Consider the following 27,626-nt stretch of genomic DNA (forward strand, 5'->3'; position numbering starts at 1 on the left):
AGATGTTGTTAGATTAATGTGAGATGAGTGGACAATTACCTGTGTGCAATTAATAAATCTCTCCTGAGCCTAAACTTTGGGAACAGATTTCCCTTTTACATGAACTTGTTTTCTTTCTTGTTTCCTTTGTATCATTCTAGTAACTGTTCCGTGGGGGTTTTGAACATTGCACTTGTTTTGGCACTGTTTCAGCTTTGTTTGAAAATCCCAGGATCTTCTTTGTAGGTGCATAAAGATGTACAAGAGTCTGATCCCACAAGGTTCTGCTTTCATCCTGAGGAAGTGTTGAGCAGCCTTAATTCCTAACAACATCTTTTGTAGTTGAGCATCTTCTAGAAGTAGAATTAAAATCTAAAATATAACTAGGATAATGCTGCTGCTTTTATGTGTTTGCTTTTGAAAACTGGAAGTAGAATTTCGTTATGACTGTATGTGGTCTTGAGAACACTAAACTGAAAATTAAAAGCTTTGCTGCTGCATGAAAGCATCACACCTCTGTGGCTGGTAAGGTCCATGCAAAGCTGATAGATGATTCATGAATGTTACATGTCATTTCAAAAGCAGCATGTTTCTTAGTCACTTACCAAAGAGAATTGTTCTCTTGATGATTACTGAATGTTGAATGTAGGTTTATGAACATAAAAGGATATATTTTTGAGTTCCCAAATACCTGATATTTCTCCATCCGTGACTTTACTTTTCCTCTGTAAGGGGACTAAAACACATCAAAGTACATTAACAAAAACCACCAGCTGAGTCTGAAGCCCATGTTGGCCACTGTGCAAGTTGGTTCAAGTTTTAGAGTTTCATTCTGAGCAGACTTACTCCTCTCCTACACGTTTTGCCAGAGATCTGATACCGTATAGCTCAGATAAAACTACAAAGGGGGCTGCTTTTCTTCTGCTTGGCTTTATGGGGGCTGCTTTGCTTCTGTCTTGGCTTTATGGGTGGCTTTGTTGGTCCCTTGTGCTGGAGGGGACTTGATGGGTAGTGGTGTAGTCGTTGCTGTAAGGGGAGGGATTGGTTTATGCTGTGTAGCCATGGGCACATAACTTTGTATAATGAGTTATCTCCCGAAGGTGCCTAGCTCTGTTTCAAGGCTAAATTACAAACTTGCTTCCTACTTCTTCCTACTTGGGGGTTCTGAATTATAGCTATATTAAATACTTAAAATGTCATAAAACAAAGTAAATATCCCACTTGGATCAGGCTCAAAGAAAACAAAAAGCAATAAACATTTAAAAGGAGAGAAGGAAGTAGGTAAAATAGGAAACAGAAGACGCTGTTTTGAGTGTGTGCAGTGTTCACCTTCACCACTGTATGTATGTGAGACAACTCAGAGATGGTTCTGAGAGTTGTTTTTTTCTGGGGAGTAGTAACTTACACCATTTGGCACATCTGGCAGGTAGCTGATGTCCTGAACTACCACAGCAGCCTGGCAAGGTGAGGTTTTTTAAGACTGGAAATTTTTCTTAAGGGGCATATAAAGTTGTTTGAGTTTTGTATTTTCTCCCAGCATGAGGGATGTATATTTCCTTGCTTCTATACCGTGCAAAGGAAATCACAGTCCTTATTTTCCCCAATGGTCAGCAGAGCAGCAGTGTGTGTGTTCTGCTCTTTGATAGAATACTCAAGTTTTGGTAGCATATTTTCAGAATCGTGTACTTGATCCACACTTCCTCTGAGTGCAGAAGTGCCCTTTGAACTGTGGTACTTGCTGCGGTTAGTGACCATAACCATCTTTTTGTCTTGCAGATTCATTTTTCCAAGTCAGGCTTGGAAGTTTCCTCATTTAGCCTCAGAAGTGTTGTGAGGCATGTAGGTGAACTCAGCAGCAGAGGATGTTTCTAATGCAGTCATTTCAGATGTTTTCAGAACAACGGGAAAAATAGACCTGGGGCACATTTTTCCATTCTGCAACCTCAAAAAGTAACCACTGGGGATGAAGTGAGGAGATAAAAGCATATGTGGCAGCAATTCCTTAATCATCCAGTCAGCTGTGTAATGAGTGCTCAGATAAAAATCCTTGATATACTCACAAATACGTACAGCATTCTTTGGTTTTAATGCTCTGGCTTATCCTAAGTACGTTAGTGAAAGCTGCTTTTGGTTTGTTCTGAAGAGTAAGCAGTTAATGTTCAAGGCAGGTGTTGAAACAGTGATGGTTGCCTTTTTTGGAAGAAGCTGTTGAATTCTTTCCAGAGAAAATAACGTGCTTGGCTCACTTAACCTTGCCTTAGGTCCGTGTAGTAAAAATCCCAACACTGGCAGGCACAGAAGTTCAGTCCTTTCTAAAACCTGGTAGTGGAACCAGCATTTCAAATAGACTTGAGCATGTGGTTAGAAAAATAAATGATGATAAGTTTCATGTTTGTTTAAAGATATTTACTGTATGATCATGTAGGGAGGATGCCTGTGCCAGACTTTTTAGTCACTCTGCTTTCTGTCTGTCCATTCCTCCCTAGTAGGGCTCAGTGCTCTGGGGGTTCATTGATAAGATCTGTCTCTGAGGAAGACATTTGTCATGCCACAGAATGATGCAGAAGGTTTTCAAGTTTAATTAGGAATAAATGGAAAGCCAAGTGTGTTCTGAGGAAGAAAGCTGTTGTATTAGCTAACATTTAAATATCTCAAATGAAAAATACATTGAAAATGCATTATCACAGGCTAATGCTTGGGGGCGTTTCTCAATATTTAGGAGGGATAATATTTTCCTCACTTTCCTCAGATGTTCTAGAACCTTAGGCCCTGCAGTTTTTAAGCATCGTTAGGCCAGAGCTCCAAAGAGATGTTCCACACACCTCAGATGTAAAAGAAAGCATTGCTAAGAGGTGGTTCTTGGTATGTGATCCCTGCATACTTGCGTTGTGCTACGTCAGTATTGTCCTGCAAGACTGTGAATGCTATAAACCTTCATGTGCTAGGAGCGTTGTAGAGGTGCCCCGTAAAATCAATCCATGGTGTGGCTGCTTTCAAGTGGTGAAAGTATCAAGTGAATGCTACTTGATAACTACATTTTAAAGATAACTATTGTTCTCTTTTCCTAGCGTTATAAATTTGGGGGCAGTTGGTTTATTCTAATGGCAGAATTTGCTTTCTGATTTGACAAGTATTGAGAGTATTGGAAGAATATGGTGTATTCTGCATTATGCTGAATAAAGACTTTTCATTTCAAGGAAATGTTTTATGGTAGTCATGTGCAAAACAACAAATGAGGAAGATCATTCAGAATTGAAACAGATGTTAGTTTAAACTTTGAAAACTCTTCTGGCAAAAGGATTTCTAAGCTGGTTTTTGTCACAGGCCTGGTCAAACTGAACTCTGAATTACATGGGCCTCCTCTTAGAGGAGAGTATGTGATATGTAAATGCTAGTGTAATAGCTGGAAACACAGGGAGAAGTTTCGAAATACTTTCCTTGTGCCAAAGGGTGCAATTTATGTGTCTATTTTGACAAATATTTGTAGGTGCTAAACAAACTGATGTATAACATCCTGAAATAGTGCTGGGAACAACAGCTCCAGGGAAGGCAGCAGTTGGTTGCTACTAGTTCATTTCTCTGACAGCAACCTGACCTTAGATAATCTTTGTTAAATAGTTGCCATTGCTGCATTTTGTTGTTTAAAAGGTTAGAGAGAGATACTAATAACCATTATCCTGCTACAATGTGTGAATAGTACTCAGAACAGGTTAGAAATTGGTTTAATGTATTTTTCACTCTTCCGGTCATCATCATTAATCACTTTGGATTTTCAGTTGGAGAAAAAAATAGAATGACAGGGAAAGGGGGAGAGAGCAGTTGAGTGCATTAAGCATCTTTCTATTCTGCCCTTAGGACAGAAAGTAGTACTTCTTTCCTGAAGCCTACTGCAGTGGTCTGGAAATAAGGGCTGTGTTACATCTCGGCAAGCACTGGGCAACACACTACTACAGGGAGTATGTCCAAAGAAATCTTCACTGATGCATTCAGACCTGAAAGCTTGTTTGTCTTTCTGTGCTTTCTCACTCAAGCACATGTTATTCGTGTCTTGATGTTTTAGATCTTGGTGGAATCAAGCACTGATGGAAAGACCAGCCTGAGTAGGGCATGCATACCTCAGTCCTCCAGCACCTTGAAGGGGAAAACAGGGAAGTGCATAGATGAGTGGTGGCTCCTGAGGTTGGGCACATGAAGAAGTGCTCTTCTTTCACTATTTGATATAAGGACCTCTTGAGAGCTGACATTGTTCTGAAATTGTTGGCCATGTCCCTTTGTAGGAGCAGGAGAGCCTAAAGGTTGCTACCGGCACAATCTAGCTTTGCAGTCTATCTGGAATGACTTGTTTATCTTTTGAGACCAATGGAAGTTGAAGCAGGTCCCAATCTGAGCCTGACCTTGTGCTGTTGCCTTTTCTTGAATGATGCTGTTACCACTCCAGTGAAGTTGTATTTGAAAATCTTAGGCTTTCCTGCAGAACCTGTTACACTCCCACTTATTGTTTCTCCATTTTGACTATTTCAAGCAGCATTATAGTTTTACCAGTCAAGACCTGAGTTAGTGTAAGATTTATAAAGGTTTCTCCAAAGATGTATAACTCATCTGCTTTATATGTTAGAGTAAAGCAATTCCTTGCTTCCTGTAAATAAAGCAACAATAAATATCTTCCCTTCCTCTTAGCCTTTCTCTTTCCTTACTCTGTGTTTCTCTGTTGGCCTTTATCTGTCCCTGGGCTTGGACTTATGTTCTTTCTGATTTAGGAGCTGCTTCAGTACTTCCAAATTTTAATGAGCTTCACATTCTTGTCTTGCTTCAGCTCCTCAGACCACCATCTTTTTACTCTTTCCTGTCTTAGTTTTCCTGTTGTCTTCCTGCCTTCACCTCGCTTGCACAGTTCAGCTCCTCTTGCAGCACAGTTGTACTGCTTGTGCAGCAGGATGATTTTGGACTTTAGCACCCCAGCTGGGCTGAGGGGTGCCTCATTTTATAACAACCTCTCTGAAAAAGGAATCATGATGCAGATGTGAAAACATGTGAAGTTTAGGCGTCGTTGGAAATAAGCCATAATCACCTGCAGTGAATGCATGTGGGTGTGACAGATTACATTGCTTAAACCTGCTACCTTGTCTGTGGGGATAAATATACCACATTAAAACTATGTTTTTATTCCCATCAGGTGTCCTTAGGTTCCATTGTTCAGTTTGAGAAGGGAAATTTCTCCTTGTCAGCAGAAACAGAAGAAAAGCTTTTTCCTGAGAAAAATGAACAACTGCTACAGTGGGCCCAGAAGGAATATGGAGCAGTAACATCTTTCACTGAGCTCAAAATATCAAGAAACATCTATATTAAAGTAGGAGAAGGTAAACCAAAACAAACCTAACAGAACTGATAAACACTTCTGGATGTTGAGAATGTCTTGCTGTAGTTATTTGAATCTTTAAACATAACTCATTTTCCAAGGGATGTGATATGAAAGGGGAAGGCGGAGAAATAAGAGCAAGTGTAAAGACCAGACCTTGGAGTTAGGCAACTTCTAGTGGATTCTGGTGCCTTAATTTTACGCTCATAAACATGGATGCAATTGGCCAGAATCTTACAGGAGTCAAAGTTTCACTTTTTAAAAAGGAATAAACTACTTATGGTGATTGTTTGGATATCTTTTGTATAAAGGACTGAACTGAAGAAACTGAGGTAGGGGGTAGTTTCTAGAACAACCTGAGTTACGGGGTTGGGTTTTTTTTTAGCATTTGCTTGTATAAGGCTCCAGACTACTTTGGACAAAGAATTACTGCTTTCCTCACAGACATAAGCTGGCTCAGTCTCATGTCTTTCTATGTTTTCATCCCAAGGAGAAAGATTTCCTGTCCATGTGAGCTGCATGCCAAATTCATCAGGTGGCCTAGGGCTGATGGGAGAGGGCTCCAGCTCCACAGGGATTTCACAGGCACATATTAGGGTAGGGTCTGGGCTGTAGCTCTGTATCTGAGCAGTGCTGGAACAACTTAACAATACGAACCTCTGCAGAACTTTGCCTCAAGCTGGTGCTGATCACATAGCATGTCACCTGCAGGGGAATTCCACCTGAGCCAATCATAAACCAGGGATAACGCAGGAGCCATGGCTCTTCAACATTCTTGGAGAAAGGCAGTTGGTTCAGAGGGGTTTATCCCCTACTTACCTCTATTCAAGTTTGGTTTTTTATAGTTAGCAAAAGGAGCTTCACAGGTAAAGCAGACCTTCCTCTATGATGCAGGATGATTGGGGGTGAAATTTGCTTTCTTGCAGGTGTGAGATGTTTTAAGATTCACCTACTAGCGTGCAATTCACTGTTTTGGGTTTTTTTTTTCATTTCTGAAGATGGCATCCAAGTTCAGGCCAAGGCACACATCTAGGTTTAAGCTAAATCAAAAGCAGGAAAAATAAAGGCTGGTAAAAGCGAACTGGAACTGATTTGCATTGCAGTGAGTGGTCCAGATACGTTGAAAGTAATTGTTGTCTTTCAAGAAGCTCAGTGATGGCAAGAGTAGAAACCAAACATTGTGTCAATGTCCAACCTGTACTGGTGGGCTCAGCATTTACTAGTACCAGCAGCCTAATTTACTAGTGTTTCAGGAATACTTCCAGAGAAACCCCTGCATAGCTGAACTAGTTGGTTACCAGAAAACCCAGCCCCAAAACCTTCTGTGGAGAAAACATTCTTTCCTAACCACCTGTATCTGATCATTTGATTTCCTGAAGCCTGAGGTATGCACCCCAAAATCAGAACATGTCTGTATTGGCTTTATCTGAATCCTGCCAAATTTGTACAGTATTCCCCTGTGTGATTTTTCTTGGCACCAGTTTTGGATTTCAGAGCCAGAAAATCATTCAGAAATATATTTATTAGCTTAATAAAGTGCTCTTGGAACGCGTAAATGGGAGTAGTGGTCTCTGCGTTGCAGAGATGAACATTTAATTACACATGTCAAAAAGCAGATAAAATTGTGTTGATTTGCACATCTCCAGTTAAAGCAGGCAACTAAATAGGAGAGCTTTGCATCATCCTTAGAATGTGTAAAAACACAATTTAATTAAGAGTCAGTACACAAAATGGAACTTGGCAGGCAATCAGAACAGACAGTTTCTGAGAAAGCTGCTATGAGCTAGCTCAGCTGTAACCATGTTTGATTTTGAGTTAAATTCTTGGCAGATGAGTGAATAAGTGTGTATGTTTGGGGGTTATGCATCTGTTTGGGGTGGGGAGAGGGTCAGTTCTTGAACTGCACTAGGCGTATGAGGAGTTCTGTGGAAACCATGTGGGAAGAGGACCTGGTCTGCTTCTCTGCAGAGTGAGCAATGGAATCACTGGATTCCATAGATCCCAGTGTATGCTGATGAACGTTTCAGGCTTTTGCTACAAAACTCACACTCCTCAAGTGCTTTAGTCAGGTAACTCTCAGCTGCCAGTTTGTGAATCACAGCTTAATATTACTCATAGTATGTAGGCAGTCATATAAAGTAGTTCCTTGCTACGTGACCAGTACAGAATTTAATGGCAGTGTTCATGTAATGGTCTACATTTCAGCTTTGCTCAAGTTAGAACAGTCTGAAGCTGAAAGACCTACAACATTTTAGAACTGGAGGCTGTAGCTGAATACAGCAAACAGAGAGTGCAAGCCAGAGGACAAAGATCTGAAGAAGGGTGATCTTTCATAGAATAAAGCTACTTCTTATGCCATGGGTCTCTGAAATCACTTTTGAAGCTGCAAATGAAAGGCAGCTGAGCGAGCTAACAAACTGGGTCAGAGCCGAGTGCATCTAAATCCTATCAATTCAGAAGAGTGGTGATTCAGATACTGCGGGGATGGTGAGGACAGTGAGAACTTAAAGGGGCCAGAATGGGGGTTTGGAGGAAGGGGGTACAAAAAGTGGGATTTTTGTTCTTGGTTTAATTTGCTTAGTGAAGTGAATGGCAAAGTGACTGTCAGGATAAACACTGTTAGATTCTAGAAAGCAAAACTGCTCATGATGAAAGTGATTTTAGTACAGGTTTCCCAGCAGAATTAACTTTAATTCTTCGTGCTTTAATAAGATACAATTGTACAAGTCAGGAAGACTTAGCAGTTAGCTAAATGTTACTTAATGCATCCAGTATAAGTCCAGGGCAGATGTTCTAGCCTGGAGGGAGCCTAATTTCAACACATTTCTTAGCTAAATGAGAAAAAAAGAAAGTAATTATCAGCCATAACAATAACTAGACTGGAAAATAGTCTTTTTACAGACTGTAACACTGCTCCTGTCCTCACAGAAGCTGAAGGTTCGATCCTGACTTTCAGTCTGTAGCCTGTACATACCCAGTGCATGTATCCTGCCCACTGTACTTGCTTAACTTAGTACTTGCAGGTGATTGCATGGTGTCAGGCTTTAGCTGTGTGTCCTGCTGGGGAATGAGCACTGCCAAGAGTTTCCACCCTGCCTCTGGAGACCACGGCAGTCCCTTCTCTGCTCCCATTTATACCCTGCCATTAAATGTCAGTTGAGGTTCTGATCTCTGTCATGCTAAGAGCTAGTAAACTGCAAAACACACATAAAAAAGCCCTACCATCACTGTGGCTGGGGGAAATCCCATATGCCTTGCTTATTCTCAGCTCACACTTTGAAAGGCAAGCTCTGCTTCAATGGGATTTTTATTGCAAAAACAAGCTGCTGCTGCTGCCCAGGGTACCTGTCTTGGAGAGTTACACCTGATTAATGGCACTCACTTTCATAAGGACCTCCTCGTTTAAGCCAGGATGCTCAACTTTTATCCAGCTTAGCTACAGCCTATAGATGGCACCTAATTAGTGCAGAATAGAGCAGTGTCTGTTGCTGTCTCTAAGAAGGAGGTGCTGTGCACAGAAACTCCAGATCCCAGTGTGCAATACTCTGTCTTCATCTGAGCAGCCTGGCATCTGCTGCTGGCCGCTGTGCACAGCTCCATCGCATGCTGGCCAGAGCCCCTCTGCTGAGGGTATTACAGGCTAACCTCATGTCTGATTCCATACTGGGTGTCTGTGGAGATTAGAGAGGCACAGGGTCTGTGATGTGACTGTTTGCTGGCTGGTTTAGTAAGGTTTTTAACTGATTGCAGACACCTGTGCTCCCTTTCCAAAGCAGACGGCCCTGAAACTAAGAAAGTAGTGTGGTGAGGAAAGAAAGATGAAATAGATCCCTTTTTCTTTTCTGTTCCAGCACAGATCTTGATAACTGGTAGAGACAAGAGCAAATACATTTTGTTAAGGTGGGGGGAGAAGGAAGTAAATGTTACATCAAGACAGTTAAAATTTGTTACAGAAAAAGAGCATGCTATGGAGCAGAGGGCCAGGCTGGGGAGCCTCTGTGCTGACTGGCAAAACCAGCAGCAGGAACCATATTCTTTGCCATAGCAAATGATAGCACATATGTAATTATACACAAACTACTCAGAGGCTGTTATTTTATGGCTTGAATTGTGTTGTATGGCAGCTGAGAAGCAAGTACCTAGTATATCCATCTGTGTGTGTATGTACAGATATAAAGTCAAGCTCAGTGTAGACTGTTTAGGATATGTGCTGTTGTGGGAGGAGCTGGTCAAAACTGCAGCTGCATTCAAGGCTAGTCTGGCAAGGCACATAGCAGATGTTAGAAGAGTGCTTTGCCTGGGCAGTATGAATTGTTACAGCTTCGTACAGCTCTCATAGATTCTGTAGGGAAGACAGCAAGGTCAATATTCAAAGGCTACTTTGTGTACGATCAGAAGAAACTTCCCAAATTGTTTCTGCAGAGGCCGGGTTCACCCGTGTGTCTGGTCTCCTTGCAAAGCTGTGTACCAAACACAAATGCTCTTCAGGAGTGACATTTCAGCTTTCATTTAGGGAGCAAGTGCTAACTGTGATCTCAACTCAGCTTTTAAGAGCTTTTCCACAGTTCTGCATGCATCTGTCTTGCTTCTAACTGTAATAGGAAAGCCTTCTTTGTAAAGCAAAGGTCAAAGGGCCAGCCCTTTGGAATTACATTCTTACAGGACTTTGCCTTTGAACATGATACTTAGTCCTTCTGTGTGTTGTTACAATTCATATGTAAAGCTATATCAGAAATACAAAGTATTCCCATACTTCAATGGAAACATTGCTTCTTGGCATAGCTGTAGGCTGTGCCCCAGAACTTTATACTAAGTAACTATGTTTTATGTTTGGTGTTGTGTGCTAGTTAATGCTCATCATCAGCTCGGCATTTAAGACCAAAAGAGAGATTGAATATATACTCTAGAATTTCTTCATTTCAGTTAGGGATATTATGGTCAGACTTCTTTAATATCAATAACTGGTTTTGTTATATTTTTACTATATTTTATTTTCCATGCACAAGAGAACTGCAATAGTTCTAGACAGGCTGATACTATACAATGTATAGGAAAAATATATGGAGTAAGGAAATGGAAAATACTTTCTATGATCTTTTAAATACCTTAAGTTCATAATAACAAGAATAAAACATTTTCTAAAGGGAGAAGGAATTGATCACATTTTCTGATGGTTAATTTCCAAAGAAATAAATATTTTAAAGATGCAAGGAACAAATTAAATGTGTTTTATTCGTTTTGGAAAATGCTCCATATTTTTCTTCAGTTTTGTTTTCAGATTTCTTTCTTGGGATTTTCTTTCATTAAATATTTAAGTCCATAATATAAACTCTTCAGTTTAGAAGTGTATCTTTTACATCAGGTATATGCTGTATTGTTGCAACAGTGATCTTCCGTTCAGTATTATGTTGATTTGTCATAAATGCTTGTGACAGCTAATAGATGAACTTTATAGCTTAAAGACCTGTGTCATATAGTGCGGCAATGAAGTAGATGTGCATACATGCACGTAAGGTAATATCTGTGTGTAAAGGTGCATATGCTTTTGTTTCTTTTCCTCCTCCAGATCAAGTTTTTCCTCCCTCGTGCAACATAGAGAAGAATTTTCTCTCGTTAAATTACCTTGCAGGATACCTACAACCAAAAACAGCAGAGGGATGCCTTATGTCTCACTTAGTCCAAGAAAGAGAAGTTCACATCATTGAACTAATCACTCCAAATTCCAATCCATACAGGTAAAGTATTGTTTAAATACACTAAATCTGTTTGAAATCACAGCTAAAGGTTTTAGCTGTCTGTTGAAAATCAGCTGAAACTAGCCATTTCAACCTTACAAGAAGAGCTTGGACCTTAGTACTTTGCCTCAAATAGAGATCAGTTTTTCAATAGGTAAAGATTTTGAATTCTGCTTCATGATCCCTGGATTTTTCTGGACGAGCCGGCAAAGCACATTTCTTATGGACTGTATCCTGCCCCTCTTCTTGGTCAGTCAATCGGCATCTGACAGACTGTTAAATATGGGACCACTGTATGAGGAAGTGAGAGAGAAGTTAAAAGTAATCTTGACCTGTCACAGGTAGGGGTAGCTGGCAGCAAGGCCTGGGGCAGTCGCTCTCAAGCAACAGTCCAGAGGTCACAAGTGGTCTGTGGTCCATGATAATTGTTGCAGTACGGGTCTGCGGAACCATAATAGTGTTTTCTGTCAAGTTTCCAGTTGAGTTTAATGGATAGTGAGTATTGCAAGAAATGTTCAGAGTTGACAGTGGTCCACTGTCCAGAAAGGCTTATAAATAGTGGTTAGGGAAAATCACTTAACTCTCTGTATGCAAGAAGAAAATACAATTTCCTCACAGATCAGGTAGAATTAAAATCCTCTCTGTGTACTGCAGACACTGGATATCCAGCACTGTCTTAATTGTACTCCTCATATAGTTACATTTGGGCATATCCATTCCATGAGGAGACATTCACACAGGGAGATAAAGGTGGGAGGAAGGGTCTTTGCAAGAAGGGTAGATATCTCATTGCAAGATGGTGAATCCAGAGCCTGGAATATTCGTGCCTATCAACCTCAGGAGAGTAAAAATGTGCTGAGGTATAGTGGAAGTGGAGTATAGGTAAACTCAAATTATCTGCCTCTGAGTGGCCTGAGTTGCAGTCCCATTCTAAACACAGCTGCTCTTCAGCATCCACATCAGCAAGTCACTTGCAGTGTTGCGCAATGACAGCCCTGTCTCCAAGTCCTATGGGCTTTTGGCTTTGGCTGGTAGTATGATAGGAATTTGTTTTTCAGATGATAACACTGCAAAATGTTTTGTTATTAAAAGTAAAAAAAGTAATAAATTCCTCTTGTTTAGTTTTAGTTTTATCTGTTATTCGCAGCTATTTTTGCAAAGTTTATATCCAGAAAAAAGCATACAGAAGCTAAGCTGGGCATGTGTAAAACTGTAGGAGGTGAAACAAAGGTCCCAAGATACTTACCTTATCTTACTTAGTATCTTACTTAGGGATGAGCACCTTCTTGTGACATATGGCCCCATAAGACAATCTGGAAGTAAAGGTTTTTCTGTTCAACTAATACTTTGCACGACAAGTTATTATTGATGGGTACGAACCTATTTGCTCTGCTTATTTTACTGAGGTCTCGAAAATCTGGATAGTGTTCATCTATTTTCCAGCAAGCAGTAGGCTGGACATCTGCTTTTCTTTTCATTTTGAAGAAAGTATATATCCAGAAGTATTGGAAACTGAATACACAGCTTAATTCTTCAACACATGCAAGATCCTAAGCAAAGTCATTTCCACAGTTTAACTGCTTAGGCAGAGACACTCCCCAATGTAGTATTTGTGCATTTTTTTTGTTTGTTTGTTTTAACCTGTTTAATTTGTTTTTTTTTTAAGGTATGATTTTGAGCTTTAATATTGTTATAGCCAAAGGAAATTGTAACAGCTATATTTCAGCACTGTCACAGTGAAATAAGAAAACAATATTTACTTTCTAAAGCAAAATGCTAGTCATAGAACTAACCTCCTCTAACTAATAGCTGAAATGAGTAGCAGAGCTCTCATAAACAAGAGACCAAAAATATGATTTATCTAAAAAATATTTTATTTCTATTGTTGTTCAAAATCATTTAAGCGTATGTGGAGTAACAATCTGTTTTGCACATGTTGTGTTGCCTGGGATAATCTCCAGCATTTTAATCAGCTGGCCAGACAGTGGAAACATGATGGATTGGAAGAAGGTTGATAGCTGAAAATTTCTGGCATTCTGGTCTGACTTTCTCCCTATTTTCCACATACAGTGCCTTCCAGGTGGATATAATCGTTGACATTAAACCATCTCAACCAGGTGCCAAACTTGTCAGAGATGTCATACTTATCCTCAAGTGTAGAAAGTCTGTCAATTGGGTTATCAAGTCGCATGATGTCCAAGGAAAGCTGGAAGTGATTGTAAGTTAAGACACCTTCATTTTCTGCAACAATATAGAATCCATTTAAACGTGCATTTCAAGGAGTAAAATCATGAACTATGGGTTTTTTCCTTATTAACTTAATATATGAGCTATTAAACTGATCGGCACATCACAGAAACCAGGTGGTAAAAATGCAAGGATCTAGGGTCTGTGTCTTTCTGGCTTCTGCTTAAGTACCCTAAACACTGAGTTGAATGTTCTGCTGTTACTTTGGTGAGTGGGTGTACTACAGATTCATCTCAGAAGTTGGAAAGATGCCTATGAATGCAGGATGGGTAATCCTAGATACATGGCACATACATCCCTGTGGAAGTGAAGGCTTTTTTACTCCTTCCACTTGTGGTTCTGGTAGTCTTTAGCCCTCTTCCCTGCCAGTACTTCTGTCACCAGCAATGTTTGTTCAAACTGACCTCGCCTCTCCTCAGACCACAACCAGGAAGCTTTAAAAAACATAACCCCAGGATCTGTAAAGCTAAACTTCTGAAACCATACTTACACATAACTGGAGGTTGTAATGCAGAATGATTTTTGCTACAGGCTTTGTGGCTCAACACCATTTCTACCAAGAAAATGTTTCTTGCTTTGAAATAAACAAATAAATACAATTGGTCTTGCATAAATAAATAAATAAATAAATAAATAGATCTTGCAGCATGTAAATGTGTGGCCTGTTTCAATCTTAAGTGACCAGTCAGGAACATATTGTGCAGTTGAGCTGAATGCTTGCTCAGGACTTCTGGGTGGCCTCCTGATTAAGCTTTGCAGTAACTTGGATGCATTTTCAAGCTCCAGCTATCTATATTAACAAGAATTTTACTTTGCATAATAGTTTTCTCCCTTTAATGAGTGCAACGGCAATTCTGACAAGATCAGAAGGTTGCTTAGTCTAAAGAGGACAGATTGATAAGCAGGATTTCTTGCTAGATTTTGACAGTGAGGGAAATAAAAGGAAATAAATTATTGTGCTGATCAGGAAATTGAATGGAAAAATTGTCCAGGGTGGATGATGAAATTCCCTTTTGATCTCTGACACATCTTTATCTAATGGACAGGAAAGGATGTTCTGGTCATTCTGCAGGTCCTGAATAGGCCTGCTTATAGGTCTACAGGATAGAGAATTGTGCATCAGTTTACTTCATGCTTGGAGATAGCCAAAGTACCATATTTCGTATCATAACATTTAGATTAAGAAAAAGAGAAAGGACTGCTATATATGGAAATGTCAGTATATAAAATACTGTATATTTATATTAGGATTTGTAACTGCCATACTGCTTCATTTGCTATACTGCTTCATTTATAGAGATACTTCATTTTCTGAATGTGTATTTGTTCTCCTTCATTTAGAGGGGTGTGGGAGAGAACTGAACACCCCCATGTCATTATAAAGCCTGTACATCCAGCATTTAGGATCTCTTCATATCTCTATTAAGCTGAAGGCCTATCCAAGCCCAAGTTTAGACAATGCATAATAACATTACTGAACAATTAGGTAATGTTTCACAATGTTCTTTTTATTAGTTGAAGCAGTTCCATGCACTTCAATTTTCCTAACTTCTTGCCCTCAGTACTAATCAGAATTGTCTTGAGGGGATTGGCAAACCAAGAGGGAAAGGTTAGTGCTAAGCTGCCTCAGACTCAGGACCATGAGTTATTAAGGTCTAAGTTCATAGACAAAATGAAAAAGACTTTTTGGGTCATCTGGCTCAGCTCCCAGCTTGCTGTGTTTTTTGAAACTCTGAAAGAGGATGAACACAAAATAAGTAAAATGGGAATAGTTTAAGTAACTGCATGTAATATAGGCACAATGCTTTCCGCCCAGGCTGTGTGCAACTTGTGTGTGCAGTCTGTCCTTCCTTCACCCCAGTGCAGTTCTTGTGTATTTCTGTGCTTGTGGACTCTGCCATTCACATTGCTTTGGACTCAGTATCTTTTGAGAAAGCTGTGGGCTGCACAGTGGGCAAAGATGTGAAGTCGCAGAAAGAAAGTAAATGTGTTGAGGGGCAAAGAGTGAGAGAATTGAAATGCACAGAGCAAACCCATGAGGGTTTCAGAAGCTTGGAGGGACTCTTCTTTACAGGAGAACAACTGCCCAGCAGCTTCTGAAATGGTCTCAGTAGGTTAGAAGGTGGCTTTCATTGCTTGGTTTCATCTACTGCGAGTGAATGTGTTGGCAGTGCAGGCAAGTAAAGGCACTTCATTATATCTATTTCTGTAAGCCCTTGTGCTTGGTTTTGTTTCACTGAGGCAATGCAGGACTGAATGTTTACAGACTCAGCATGGAGTGGAGAGGTAAAAACAAGCCAACAAAATGGTCAGGTCCCAGTTAGGACAGTAAAATTCTGAGATAAATGTTTATTCAGCTGTCTCCTCATGACAAAAAAGAGAAGGAAAGCAGAGAGGGAGGTCCAGCAATGTTGGGGTAGCATAATAATTCCAACCAGTCAAGGCTGTGTGGTAATGTGAAGATGTGTGATAAATCATATCCAGATTAGTATCTGTTGAAGAATAAGAGATTTTTTTTGATCCAAAACAGTAATAAGGCACTAAAATTAGGATACTTATTGCTTCCTTTCTGTTTCTTACTTCAGTGGCCTTTGCTGGTCATTGATAACTGTACTGGCAACAGTATCTTCAAGCTAGACACTCTGCACCTAAAATTCTCTGTAACTTCAGTTGTGAAGCTATGAGTGTTTAAAGGGTGTAGAACTGGGTCATTAGGAAGAAACGAGGGAGGGAGCCAAACAAAAACTGTGCTGTGCCATTCCATCAGGACTCTGTACAAGCTTTATTCGCTACTTTCTTCAAAAGCTCCATTTCTGAGGTCAGGCAAAGACGTGCAGCTGAGCTCAGTGATGCTGGGTAGCAAGTCCATACAACCACTGAGTAAAAACAATCTGGGCAAAAGAGATTGGTGCAGTCAATCTTTTGATGTTCTAGAGTGAAAGAGAATTAAGAGTGGCTTACGTTGAGGGAAACTAATGGGGATTTCAAAAATGCAGCCTATATCATGAAGGTAATCAGACATAGAAGTTAAGGTGTTTGTTGTAGAGCATTCAGTGGTGTCATCTGCATATGGAAAGTGCAGTTTGATCCCATTGCAGAAATCCTTGACAAGTGGGTCGTTGTGCCTTTCCTGCTGTGTGTCTGCTCAGCTTGTTCTGTAGTAGTTGATGTGATTGTTACAGGCATAATAGTAATGTTGTGTATATGAAAATGAATACATATGTATTTAGCTTTGTGTGAATACTAGTTTAAGATGCCAAGCACTTAAAAGCAAGTGAAATATCAGTGAATGTTTTGTACCTGCCCCTCTAACAGCTAGAGATGCTTCTTACATTTGTTATACTCACCCATTTGTACAAGAAAATTGGAGGTTTTGCAGAACTTTTACAGTAAAACTGGTTGTGTGTCTCATCTGTATTCCGTGGCCAACTCTGAGGAGTTGTTATTTTTAATGATTTAATGGTAAAACTAAGAGGTCAGCAAGTGCATTATGAGCTCACTGTATGAATGTGTTTGTGCAAAACTTACATTGTTAATGAAATCTGAAATTTTATTGTGAAGAAAGTGTATGCTGTCTTTTGAAGCAATTTGGCCTTGCATACATGCATATGCTCATGCTTATTGCTCTATTAAGGGTTGAATTCAGTCCTGTTTAACATACTCAACATTTTGCAGGAGGTACACAGCATGAAGCTCATTCAGAGAGACATAGACTATCCTCAGTTCCAGCTGACTTTAAAGCATTGCTGGTATCAGCTCTCTACTTCATGAGCATGCTATGTTTTGACTTTTTCAGTAATGCTCATTTGACCAAAGGTTTTCCCACATGTAGCTTAAGTAATGCTCTCCTCAAAGAAATGAAGGGGACATTTGAAAGAATCAGTTGTCATCTTGAGTTCTCTTTACCTCAGAAGTAATTTCAATTCAGTTTTGAAGAAAATACAGCTGTAAATATGCCTTTGTCTCATTAGGGATTAACAGTTCTGAGCTACCTTGATTTATTGTACTCCTGGTAGAGGCTTGGAGGAAGGGGGGCCTTTTCTCCGTGTATGCAGCAATTCTGTGCCTAAAGTGGCAGAGTTTGGTTTATTTCCCAGGTGTTCTCAGCTTTCTGTTAGTAGAGTAAAAAAACATGTTCAGTTAGTGTCACTATTCCATTTTAATTATCCTTAAATGGTAAATTATAAACCAAGTTTTTCTTTGCAGACATCAAATAGCATTGGTTTTGGAAAGGAAACGGAACGATCCATGAGCATGAGTAAATCAGTAATACCTGATCTTCCCTCATCGCATGAGAGTTTGATCAAGTGGGCTTATAAGCATAACTACAGTCCAGTTATTTCCTACACAAAAGCCCCTGTTGCTAACAGATTTCATCTGCAACTTGAAGATACAGGTACACTTGAAATGGACTTCTAGCATATAGAAAATATGTCTTGTATTTCCAGGAATATGATGATTTGAAAGGTGCTTTGTCAGTTGTTGGGGGTTGCACTACTTTCGTTACTCATCATCAAGAAAGTTGGTGTTGGAGTATCTGTGAATGCTGGTTAAACTAAGTATCCTGTGGCTTTTTGATGAGAAAAATCCAGGCAAATTGTGTTATTTCCTGAAATTTTAGTGGAATTAAATGGTTATAGTTTATCCAGCTCACAAGCTGTTACAGCTGACCATGCTCAGCCTTCACTGCAATGGACTTCAGTAGCTGGATATCTTTTAAGTTAATAAACCCAGCTTTGGTTCTACAATATTTTTCCCAAAAGTGTGAGCATAGTATTTCCTTGAGATAATTAAATAAACTTTTAAATTGCTCTCAGACAAAACTGTCTTACCATAAAAATCTGAGCAAATTGAATAAATACAACCCTTAAATTAGTTATTTGGCCAGAGGCATTGCTGATGTATAATTATCTGTGTCCACTGAAGCTAGTAGAGCTGCATCTGCTTATTCATTACTTCATCCACTAGAAGTGTTGCTTAGCTGGTTTGATAAAGCTGATGTTCACATTAATTCTATCAATTGCACTCTCTGCTTAATTCTATCAATTGCACTACCTGCTTGGGGTGGGTGTTGAGACTTGTGTCCTGAGCAGTTGCGTGTTTAAGCCAGCAGATAGTGTTCTCATTTACACAGTATAAAGTTAAGCCTCGTTTAACTTGACTTTGGTTATGTAAGTAGTTCCACAACTCTGGAGTGACTGAATGTGTGATGTATTTCATGCCATGATTTGCACTTCGGCTATTTCAGCAGCAATAAACTAGAATATTTTCTAAATGGGATGTTCCTTTTACCTCTGTGGTTGCCTTTTGCATATAATAGGCCCACTCCTCAAAGTTTTATTTTTAGCTCCTGGTGAAGCAGATTTCTAGCAGGGACTAAAATACACCAAGATCAGATGTCACAATAACAACTAAACCCTTACTGGGGGAATTGTGGCTAGATATCTGGAAAATACAAAGATGGTGCTTTAGGTGTCCTTCAGGAACTTCCTTTCTGGATAATACTTTTTTCTTCTTTTTTTTGTATGAAAATGATTAGTTCTGAATACTTTTAGGAAAAAATATCAAATAACCTAATGTTTTCCCATTTTTTATTTTCTTTTTCCTTCCTTTTTTGTTTTAGAAGAGATGAATGATGAAGAAGATCATTCCCTTCCTCCAGAGCTGACAGAATTGCTGGGTGCTAACCCACTGCCTGCCCCAAAGAATCCTGCATTAAGTGATGGCCTGACTTTTCCTTTTCACATTAACAGAGGAAGACATGACACAGTGGGAGAAGGAATCTTCCCATCCAGGGAATCAGTGGATAAATTAATAAATCATGATTTTGAGCATTCCCTCTCAAAACATAAAGAACCTGAAGAGGTTCAGGGCAGTGCTGATATGGCCCTGTCAGTAAAGTGTGATGACAAAATCATGACAGTAGCTGTAGAAAAAGACTCTCTGCAGGTTGGTGGTGTCTCTTTTTCTCAAATTTGGGAAGGCTTTTCTGGGCAAATCATTGTATTTGTATTTTGATAATAAAAAATAAACATTCTAAGGTCTATACCCATCACCAGCCAGCCTCCCAGAAAAGAGTTTTGTGAGGAAACTATAATATAGTTGTAACTCAAGTCATGTTTCCTCTTCCCAGCAATCAGGTAGTTTGTGGAGGGATTTTCTGATTAAAGCTTTGAAGGGTTGGTTTGTCAGAAAACGACTGTACTCGGCCATCAGTCTGGTTTTAACTTCTGTAATACAAAGAAGCTGCTTTTGATAGTTGCATGAGACCTGAATAGATCTGTCTTTACCATCTACCAGCTGACAGGTTGCTTGTGGCCATTGTGGAAATGAGCCTGACACAGGCAGCGTTTTTAGCTCGTTTCAGACCAAACAGAGTCAGCATTATTAATCAGTAGATTAATAATGAACCTGTTGTTTTCTTTGTTCCATGTTACATTTATTCCATGTCTTGTACAACAGCATTCTGAGAGTGACCTTCCCTGAATGTCAGTACAATGAACTTCACTTCCTCCTATTAGCAGTCATGAGCGGTAGTCTGAGCTGCACTTTAAGCAAGAGCCTAACACAATTGTGTTTCAGCCACTTACAAAGGACTTTTGTTTCAGGCTAGTGGCTACACAAGGACAGAACTCTCGCTGTTGGATCACTCTTGCAAAGCCAGGATGAATGGTACCCATTTCATTTTGGAGTCTTTGCTGAACAAATGTGGGACCCGGACAGCATATATCTTGAACAAGATTGTTTATTTTAACTCTGTGAGTATTTTACAAAGAAGAGCCTCCTGCACTGCACATCATAGTGGTACAAGGACAAGGAAGCCATTGTAGTTATCTTTGGTCTTAGCAAAAGGGATGCATCCGGATCTTTTCCTGTCTAGCTCAAGCCTAGTTGTAGTCACAGTCCCTGTATTCAAGGAGGTATGAAGGCTGCACATTCAGTGTGTTCCTGTGGTCAGATAGTATTCCAAAGGAAAAAGGAGGAGTTTGAGCTAAACACTGTTATAAAACTGCGTGACTGCAATCTGGGGACCATCCATACCAATCTCAGAGAAGTTTCACCAGCTTTTCCTATGCAGCTTCGATGTACCTGTACATAACAGTACTACATAGCTGTAAGGAGAAATAGGAATGAAGTTTTGTAATTGCACAAAGCAATACCATTTAATTCATATGCTGCAGGGGCGTTGGAATTAGATGATCTTAATGTCCTTTCCAACCCTAACTATTCTATGATTCTATGAATTACTCGCTAATTCATTATTTCATTAAATGAAGCTTTTTCTTCCCAAATTGTATGTGAAAAAGAAGATACTATTTTTGCATGCTTCTCTCTTCTAAGTTGGATTCATATTTGCTATCAGTTGATGTACACAATGAAGGGACTCTTGAGTGCTCTGAATGAGTGATGATGCTAAGGAGCCAGTTAAGTTCTAAGCAACTGCTTCCAGACTGACTCAGTTTATGAGCTTGAGTACAGTGCAGCTGATCTGGGTTAGAAAGTAATGACACGTTTTTCATGCTAAGCTTTCCAGTACACAGAATTAACCTCAGCAAATGATGGGCCAACCCAAACACAGCTAAGGCAATCTGATCTTACCTTGCCTGCTTAAAACCATTCTGTACTGGCAAGTCTGTAGCACCTAACTTTAGAAACAGTCCCAGACCAAGACTGTGGATAGAAAAATCTCCAAGCTACAGAATAGCACAGGTCTAGAGTTAAATATTGTCATTGCCCTTATATTATGGCCCAAACTAAAATGGGTATTTGCCTCTTCTCCTTTCTGCATCACGTCTTTTAATGGTCTTGGCTAATCCCTGACACTCCAAAACATGTATGGTATCTTTCAGAATTTGGGAGCATTTCACCTAAAAAAAATGAGCACAATGCAGTGGACTCTCAGAGTGTATATGTCACTTCTGAGCAGTTACTCAATAGCCAAGAAAACCAAGATGAAGTTCTGGAGGGGAGGAAACTAGCTGAGGAGTTGCAGGGCTTACAGCAGCAGAGTGCAGAACATTGGAAAGCAAAAAGAGGAATTGTCAGGTGAAGAAATGGAGAAGTGTGTAAAGGAGGACAAAAAGGGACAGGGAATTCAGTAGTAATTCAGAGAAAAACAAAGGAAGAAAAAATGAAGAAAGGGATATGGTGGTTTTAGGTGTACATCTCTGAAAAAAATAGTCAAATGACAGAAGAGAAAATCCTTTAATGACCCGAACACTTGCAGTGATTTTCCATTAGTTCATTAAGGAAAACTAAGTTGCAAAAAAAAAAAACACTTTAGAAAGCCATTTCTTTTTTCAGCATTGGTTATAGGAATACCAGAAATAGAATGGAAATGCTAGGCTGCTCATTCAGACGCTAGCACCCAGACTGGTGTCTTTGCTGGCTCTGAATTGTGGAAAAAAACTAAGGGACATTCTCTAAATAGACCCTACATACCTTACATGCTCAGCACAAGGCTGTTTAAGATGTGCTTTTCACTATCTGCTTAGCTGGTGCACTTCTTCTGGCCTTTGTATTGTTCTGAAGAGAGAAGGAAATAATAACCATGAAGAGAGAGTGCTGAGTTGTCCCCTAATTTTATGCATTTGCAATCCCTTTTGTGCAGATAGTTATTCAGCTGTCATCACCAGCTGAGAGCAGTGGCTTTGATGATGATGACCTGGAATCAGGTGATAATGGATTTCCAGGGGATGCTGATGAAGGAGATGTTGCTTTCTCAAGCTGGCCTGAAATAGCGGTATGTCCCTCTTGGGTTTGCACCTGACACTAGAGAAATGCCTATTGTACTAGGCACTTCACAAGAAATCACATTAATTGTGTAGCAATTAATCTGTCTTTTAATGCATTTCCTTTCTCTTATATTGCTTGTGACCCTATTGAAGATTTACACTGTATCGTACACTTCTAATTTCTTCTTATCCAGCTACCACCCCTGACTCAGGATGTTATTGTATTGGTTTGTTTGATTTCAGTTTAATTGCACACTGCACCAGCCGGAGGATGACAGAGGCATGTTTTGGCCTCCTGAACCACACATCGCCAATGTGACCTTCAACATGGAGCTGTACAAAACAGATCTGTTCCTTGCTCCCTCTCAAGGACTCTTCTCTGTGGCTGAGAATGGGCCAGTATACGTAGAGGTAACGAACTGAAAAAGGCTTTCAAACCAATGGAAATGGTTTGCAAGGCCATGCAGCTGCGCCAGATTTGTTCCTGTCAATTGAAAGGTCTCATTGTGAAGTTGCTTTAGTCAGACAAGACTTTAGTGGCTGCAGAGAACAGAAACTGTGGGGTAAGAAGCAGGACAATCTATTTTGGGTCAAAACCAAGGGATTCCTGCAAAATGGGTGAATTAAACAAGGTAAATGGGTCATTCTTGCCAAATCTGCTTTTCTGTGCAGAATTTCAAGGTGTTCTCTGAGCTCTTCTGAACTGGCATTTCTTGATGAAGACTTCAGAGTTCATGTTATTTGGTAATATGGTGAGGAACTTCAGACCAATACAGTCAGTATTTTGGGCTTATAAGGCCAGGAAAATGAGGATGTTGCCAGAAGCAGCACTGTGCCATGTTTCTCTTGCCCAAGGTAGCTCTTTGGGAGCCCATATTGCAGAAGTGTAGCTGCCCATTTGACATTGGTGCAGTTTTCATCATTGTTTCAATGTGTTGTGTCTCCTCGTTCTGTTCCCAGTGAGAATACCTAAGGCAGTTGAAGCAAAAATGTGTTGTGTTCAGTTAAGAATACGTTTTTTTTTTTTTTTTCATTTGGACAAAACCAGCTGCTTCCTTCAGTGATCTGGGATGAATCCCTGTGGCTTCAAGCCCTCTGGATTTGATCAGTTTTGGAGCTGTTTATTCAGACAGATGTTCTAATTTCTTCATCACCTGTCCTGGCAGAAGCCTTTATTTTCCCTGCTTCTTATTGCACAGTGGAAAACCTGTATCAGTTTTGAACTTCTGTGATTCTATTTTTAGCTGATGCAGATTTCTAACATTTTTATTTCTGTTTCTGTTTTGCTTTTGTTATTAATATACATAATTCTTTTGGTCAAAAGATTGCTTAGGTCACAACCTGTAAGAATGCTATAGCTCCCTTTTGTTTCTCTGCTAGAAATGTTTCTTTGTATTTGAATCTTTTGGCTATTTTTTTTTCATCTTTGTTCTCTCCTGTCATTTTCTTACCACATTTTGGTCTTGCTATCCTCCTTCGTTCTCTTCTTTCCTTGAAATATCATTCTTCCCTTTATTTACCTGATGGTGTTTCATGATAGTGTAGCATGCCTACCCTTGACATAATTTATGTCATTATCTTATTTAACTGTCAGTAACTGTGACTTGACTTTCATTCATCAGTCTTTATTTCTGTTCATTTTAGAAGATGGTCTTTCTTGCTTAGATGCTTTAACACATCCCTTTATTTCTAATTTGATTGCTGCTCACGTAAGGGAGAGAAAAAATGCCTTTATTCACTGCACAACTCATAGCATCCAAAAGTTTCTGTACAGACCACAGGAAACTTTGGCAGGCTCTTCCTTAAATATACATGCAGCACATCAGGATTAAGTGCACATAAAGCACATTTCTTCTAAGAAGAAAGTAATTTCTTGTGTAACTGTTTTCATCAGGCAGTGTTAATAGTTGAGGCACAACACTTCTGTTGTTTATTAAGAGCAGCATGCTTCATTTGTCACAAATTCCATTAAATTTTTTTCCCTAATTATTCTGTAACATTTCTTGCCTGCATTCCAGCCCAGCTGAACAGCATCAGTGTCCTGGAAGTTTGCAGTCATTTTTCATAAAGGAATATGAATTTCAGACTTACAATAAACTAAAAGGATCCTTTAGGAGTCTCCCCTGCCCCCTGAGTCCACGAGTGCCACCCACATGTCAGACCATGACCTCTTCTCTGCCTCTGCATTCCTCTCCTGGCTGGGGGTGGGTTCTCTGCTGTGTCTGTTGCCTTTCTTTTTTGCCCTTTTTCATTAATGTTTCAAGCGGATACAAAGACATGGAATTAATAATTGACTTCCATACAGCTCTCTTCCAGCCTGTATGTCTAAGGGAAGCAGAGCCATTTCAGGTGGCAGTTGCAGGCATTAACTATGTGTCTGATCTAGACTGGGTTTTAGTTCTGCTTTCGGAAAGATAAGAGATTGCTGTATTTAGACACGGTTGTGTGGTTTAACAGCTGCTGGTTTTGAAACGACAGCTTTTCTTTCTCACAGTTTGACAGCCTATCTTTAACATTTAGCCTTCAAAATAGTTCAGATTGGAAGTGGCACTGGAAAACTGCTTGAAAAATTGTTGAAAATATTAATGAAATGCAAAGTGAAAATGCAATTTCTGACATCTCACTGCCTTTCTTTAATGCAGGTGTCTGTGACTAAAGCTGACAGATCCTTGGGCTTTGCCATTCAAACATGCTTCATTTCTGCATTCTCAAATCCCGATAGAATGTCTGACTACACCATTATAGAAAACATTTGTCCTAAAGATGAATCTGTTAAATTCTACAGCACTGAGAAGGTGAACTTTCTGATACCATATGCACAAAAGGACAAAAAGAGGTTTAGCTTTGTGTTTAAGCCAATATTCAACATCTCACTGCTCTTTCTTCACTGTGAGTTGACTTTGTGTACCAACAAAGATAAAGATACTCAAGGACTGCCAAAGGTCAGTAATTTATTGAAGTCTTAAGTTTCTGATTTAGATGAAAATAAGAGATTTTTTACTTTGAAGTGAATAAATGTTTTTTTCTGTGGCATTGATGTTGTGCACATTTTATCTCTAGGTTCAAGGCTTTAATAGATAAGACTTGTGATGCTAAGCATTTTGACTGCATGATTTACAGTTTTTGTTTAAATTGTATTAGGTGGTTACATAGGATAAATAGAAATTGCTTTTTATTGTACAAATGGTTCAAATTTATCTTTGCTACCTAAAATCTAAAGCACAAGCACTGTTACCTTTAATTTCCAAAGACATGCAAAATACCAGCTATCTGACTGCTACAAAAGAGAACTGCCAAATTTTGCTTTATAACTAATGAAAATAACTGTAAATTAGTTGTTAAAGAACATGTTCTAAGAATTTGGAATTTCGTTAGGGTTTATGTGTGTTCTCCTTAAAATGTTTTGTTTGGGGTTATTAAAGATGACTTTTCAATGTTGATCAACATGTGTTGGGAGCTACAGTTTTGGTTACCAGATTTTTAAAAACAGATTTATCATAAAATAATTATTACTTTTTAAGTTCAATAGTAACACCTGTCATGTAGGTTAGAGGATCCTTAATGAAGGCAAAGGTTGTGTCCTGAAGCACAGCTAAGAATTACCTTTGCCAGTACATTATATGGGGTTGTTTGGAGGTTGTCCTCTTTTTTTGGTAAAGAATATAGGATAAAACTGATGATGCTGCAGCTGTGGAGCTGGCAATGGGTGACTCTCTCTGACCTCATGCACTGCTTCTTCCACTTGCAGTGCATTCCTCCTGATGAAGCTTGCACTTCTCTCAATGTGGATATGATTTTGGCTATGATGCACAACAAGAAAACCTTCACCAAGCCCCTTGTTGTAGTATCACATGAAGGAAAACCAGAAGGTATGAAAATGAGCTTGTACTGTTGTATAAGATACAGCTGCTTGAAATGAGAGAGTGCTCCATGTGGCATTGTATGATCTTACAATACTGTGTTTGTAAGATGTTACTAGTTGAGACATCTCCCTGGCAGCAATCATCATGGCAGTTCATTGCTGGTTTTTGAGTGTTATTACTGATCTCTGGGCATTTGGTTTTGACAGGCATTGTGGAAGGAATACCATCCTACACCATTATGGTTTTCAGAAGTATGAATATTTATGAATATAGCATATTTTGTTGCAGCAACTTCTAGTTGGCCAGAGATCAAAGGCAGTACTCTTCTCCCTGTTGTATGATATCTTTATTTTGCTTGTAAATACATATTTAGGAATAACAACAATGGAATTTCAGAGTATTGGGGACTGTAAAGCCTAATATTCAGAGCAAAAGGTGAGATGCACAAAAAGGGATTTTAGCTCCACTTTGGGGCTTGTTTGATTTTATAATCTTTAAGGAAAAACCCCATGAATGTGGCTAGTATCTGGTTGAAGGCATTGGAAATGCTAAAGAGCGCTATGAGATAATGCCAAACAGCTCGATGGGACTGGACTCTAGTTTAAGATTATGCCCTGAGAGTAATATACCCTGAAGTAGGAATTGTGTTCACAGTTACATTAAATTTGAAAGTTTTTCATAGTGAATCCCTATGGCAACATCAGTCACATTCTGGTGCATTTGGAGAAGAAAATGCGTGTGTTGTCTTTTCCTTTTTTTGTATTAGCATGGGAGTTTAACCAGAAGCTTCTGTAGCTTCACGTGCACATTAAAATCTTCCAGTTGTGTCCAAAGGCTGTTTGACCCTTGAAATGCTTTCTGGGGAGTGTCAAAAGGATGCAGATCAGAAGTCCTTTAACGTCACTTGTACAGTGCATGCTTTTAGTCTTCAAACAGTGTAAAGTTCCATACAGCATTGCTAGGGGACATAAGCAACAACTGCTTTTGTTTAACTCTGCAAGTCAGCTCATATTTAGTTTTGGGGGGTTTTACAAATTTACAGATCAAATCCAGTCTGAATTAAGGGCGAGTATTTGATCTGTCAGTGTGGTACAATTCAAACTGTGCTTTGGGCCTGATTCTGCAACTCTTTCTTTTTGCAAAGCTCTCTTTCTTGTTTCCTTAGTGGTTATTCTATTGGGAATGAGTAAATCCTGCAACTGAAGTTCAGCCTTCAATAAATAGACTTGTACTTCGAGGTCTCTTGCCCTTCCGATGTGTGGAGCATTGTGCACAGTTCCTGTCTTGGGCTTCACTGAGAATGTTGTCTTTGTGAGCGGCACAAGCTCTCAGTGTGCAAAGATGAGCTAAATTTATAAAGATTAGTTACAAGACATCAGTGTGATAGAGCATTTTGTTGCATTGTGGGTGCTTTAGTCTAATTGTGGGGTGTTTTGTGGAAATCTCTCCAGCATATCACAGCTTTCAGACATCATACAAAGTGGCACATGAACAGAATAGCTTTGTTGGTATGCAGTTGTTCTGCAGTGAATCAAGCAGCCCCTTTCTAAAAGACAAATGCCATTGTTGGCCAATATGTGAACATATGATTTGGAGAAGAAATGCTGAACAGGAGAATTGATATTTCAGAGGTGTGGTGTCCTTCATTTGCTTTCATGGGAACAGGCCAGTTTTCGTTGTTGTAAAACATCTTACATGAGTTACTGCAATT

At 39.5% G+C, this 27,626-nt stretch overlaps 1 protein-coding gene across 3 annotated transcripts in view; it reads left to right on the forward strand.

Annotated features, from left to right (window-relative positions):
• The window catches only part of TGFBR3 (transforming growth factor beta receptor 3), a 119,048-nt gene that overhangs the window by 80,643 nt on the left and 10,779 nt on the right, over positions 1-27,626 (forward strand). For 2 of the 3 annotated variants that reach the window (XM_034064004.1, XM_005153919.4), the window contains 10 exons: positions 5,153-5,336; positions 10,902-11,070; positions 13,141-13,288; positions 17,524-17,713; positions 18,941-19,266; positions 19,926-20,075; positions 21,929-22,060; positions 22,296-22,463; positions 24,695-24,994; positions 25,801-25,921. In XM_034064004.1, coding sequence (XP_033919895.1) covers positions 5,153-5,336; positions 10,902-11,070; positions 13,141-13,288; positions 17,524-17,713; positions 18,941-19,266; positions 19,926-20,075; positions 21,929-22,060; positions 22,296-22,463; positions 24,695-24,994; positions 25,801-25,921 — 1,888 coding nt within the window. The remainder of the gene's footprint in view (positions 1-5,152; positions 5,337-10,901; positions 11,071-13,140; positions 13,289-17,523; positions 17,714-18,940; positions 19,267-19,925; positions 20,076-21,928; positions 22,061-22,295; positions 22,464-24,694; positions 24,995-25,800; positions 25,922-27,626) is intronic. The other variant, XM_034064005.1, reaches the window with a different exon arrangement.

This window comes from Melopsittacus undulatus, chromosome 6 (genome assembly GCF_012275295.1).
Source record: "Melopsittacus undulatus isolate bMelUnd1 chromosome 6, bMelUnd1.mat.Z, whole genome shotgun sequence".
In the NCBI taxonomy this organism is placed as follows: domain Eukaryota; kingdom Metazoa; phylum Chordata; class Aves; order Psittaciformes; family Psittaculidae; genus Melopsittacus; species Melopsittacus undulatus.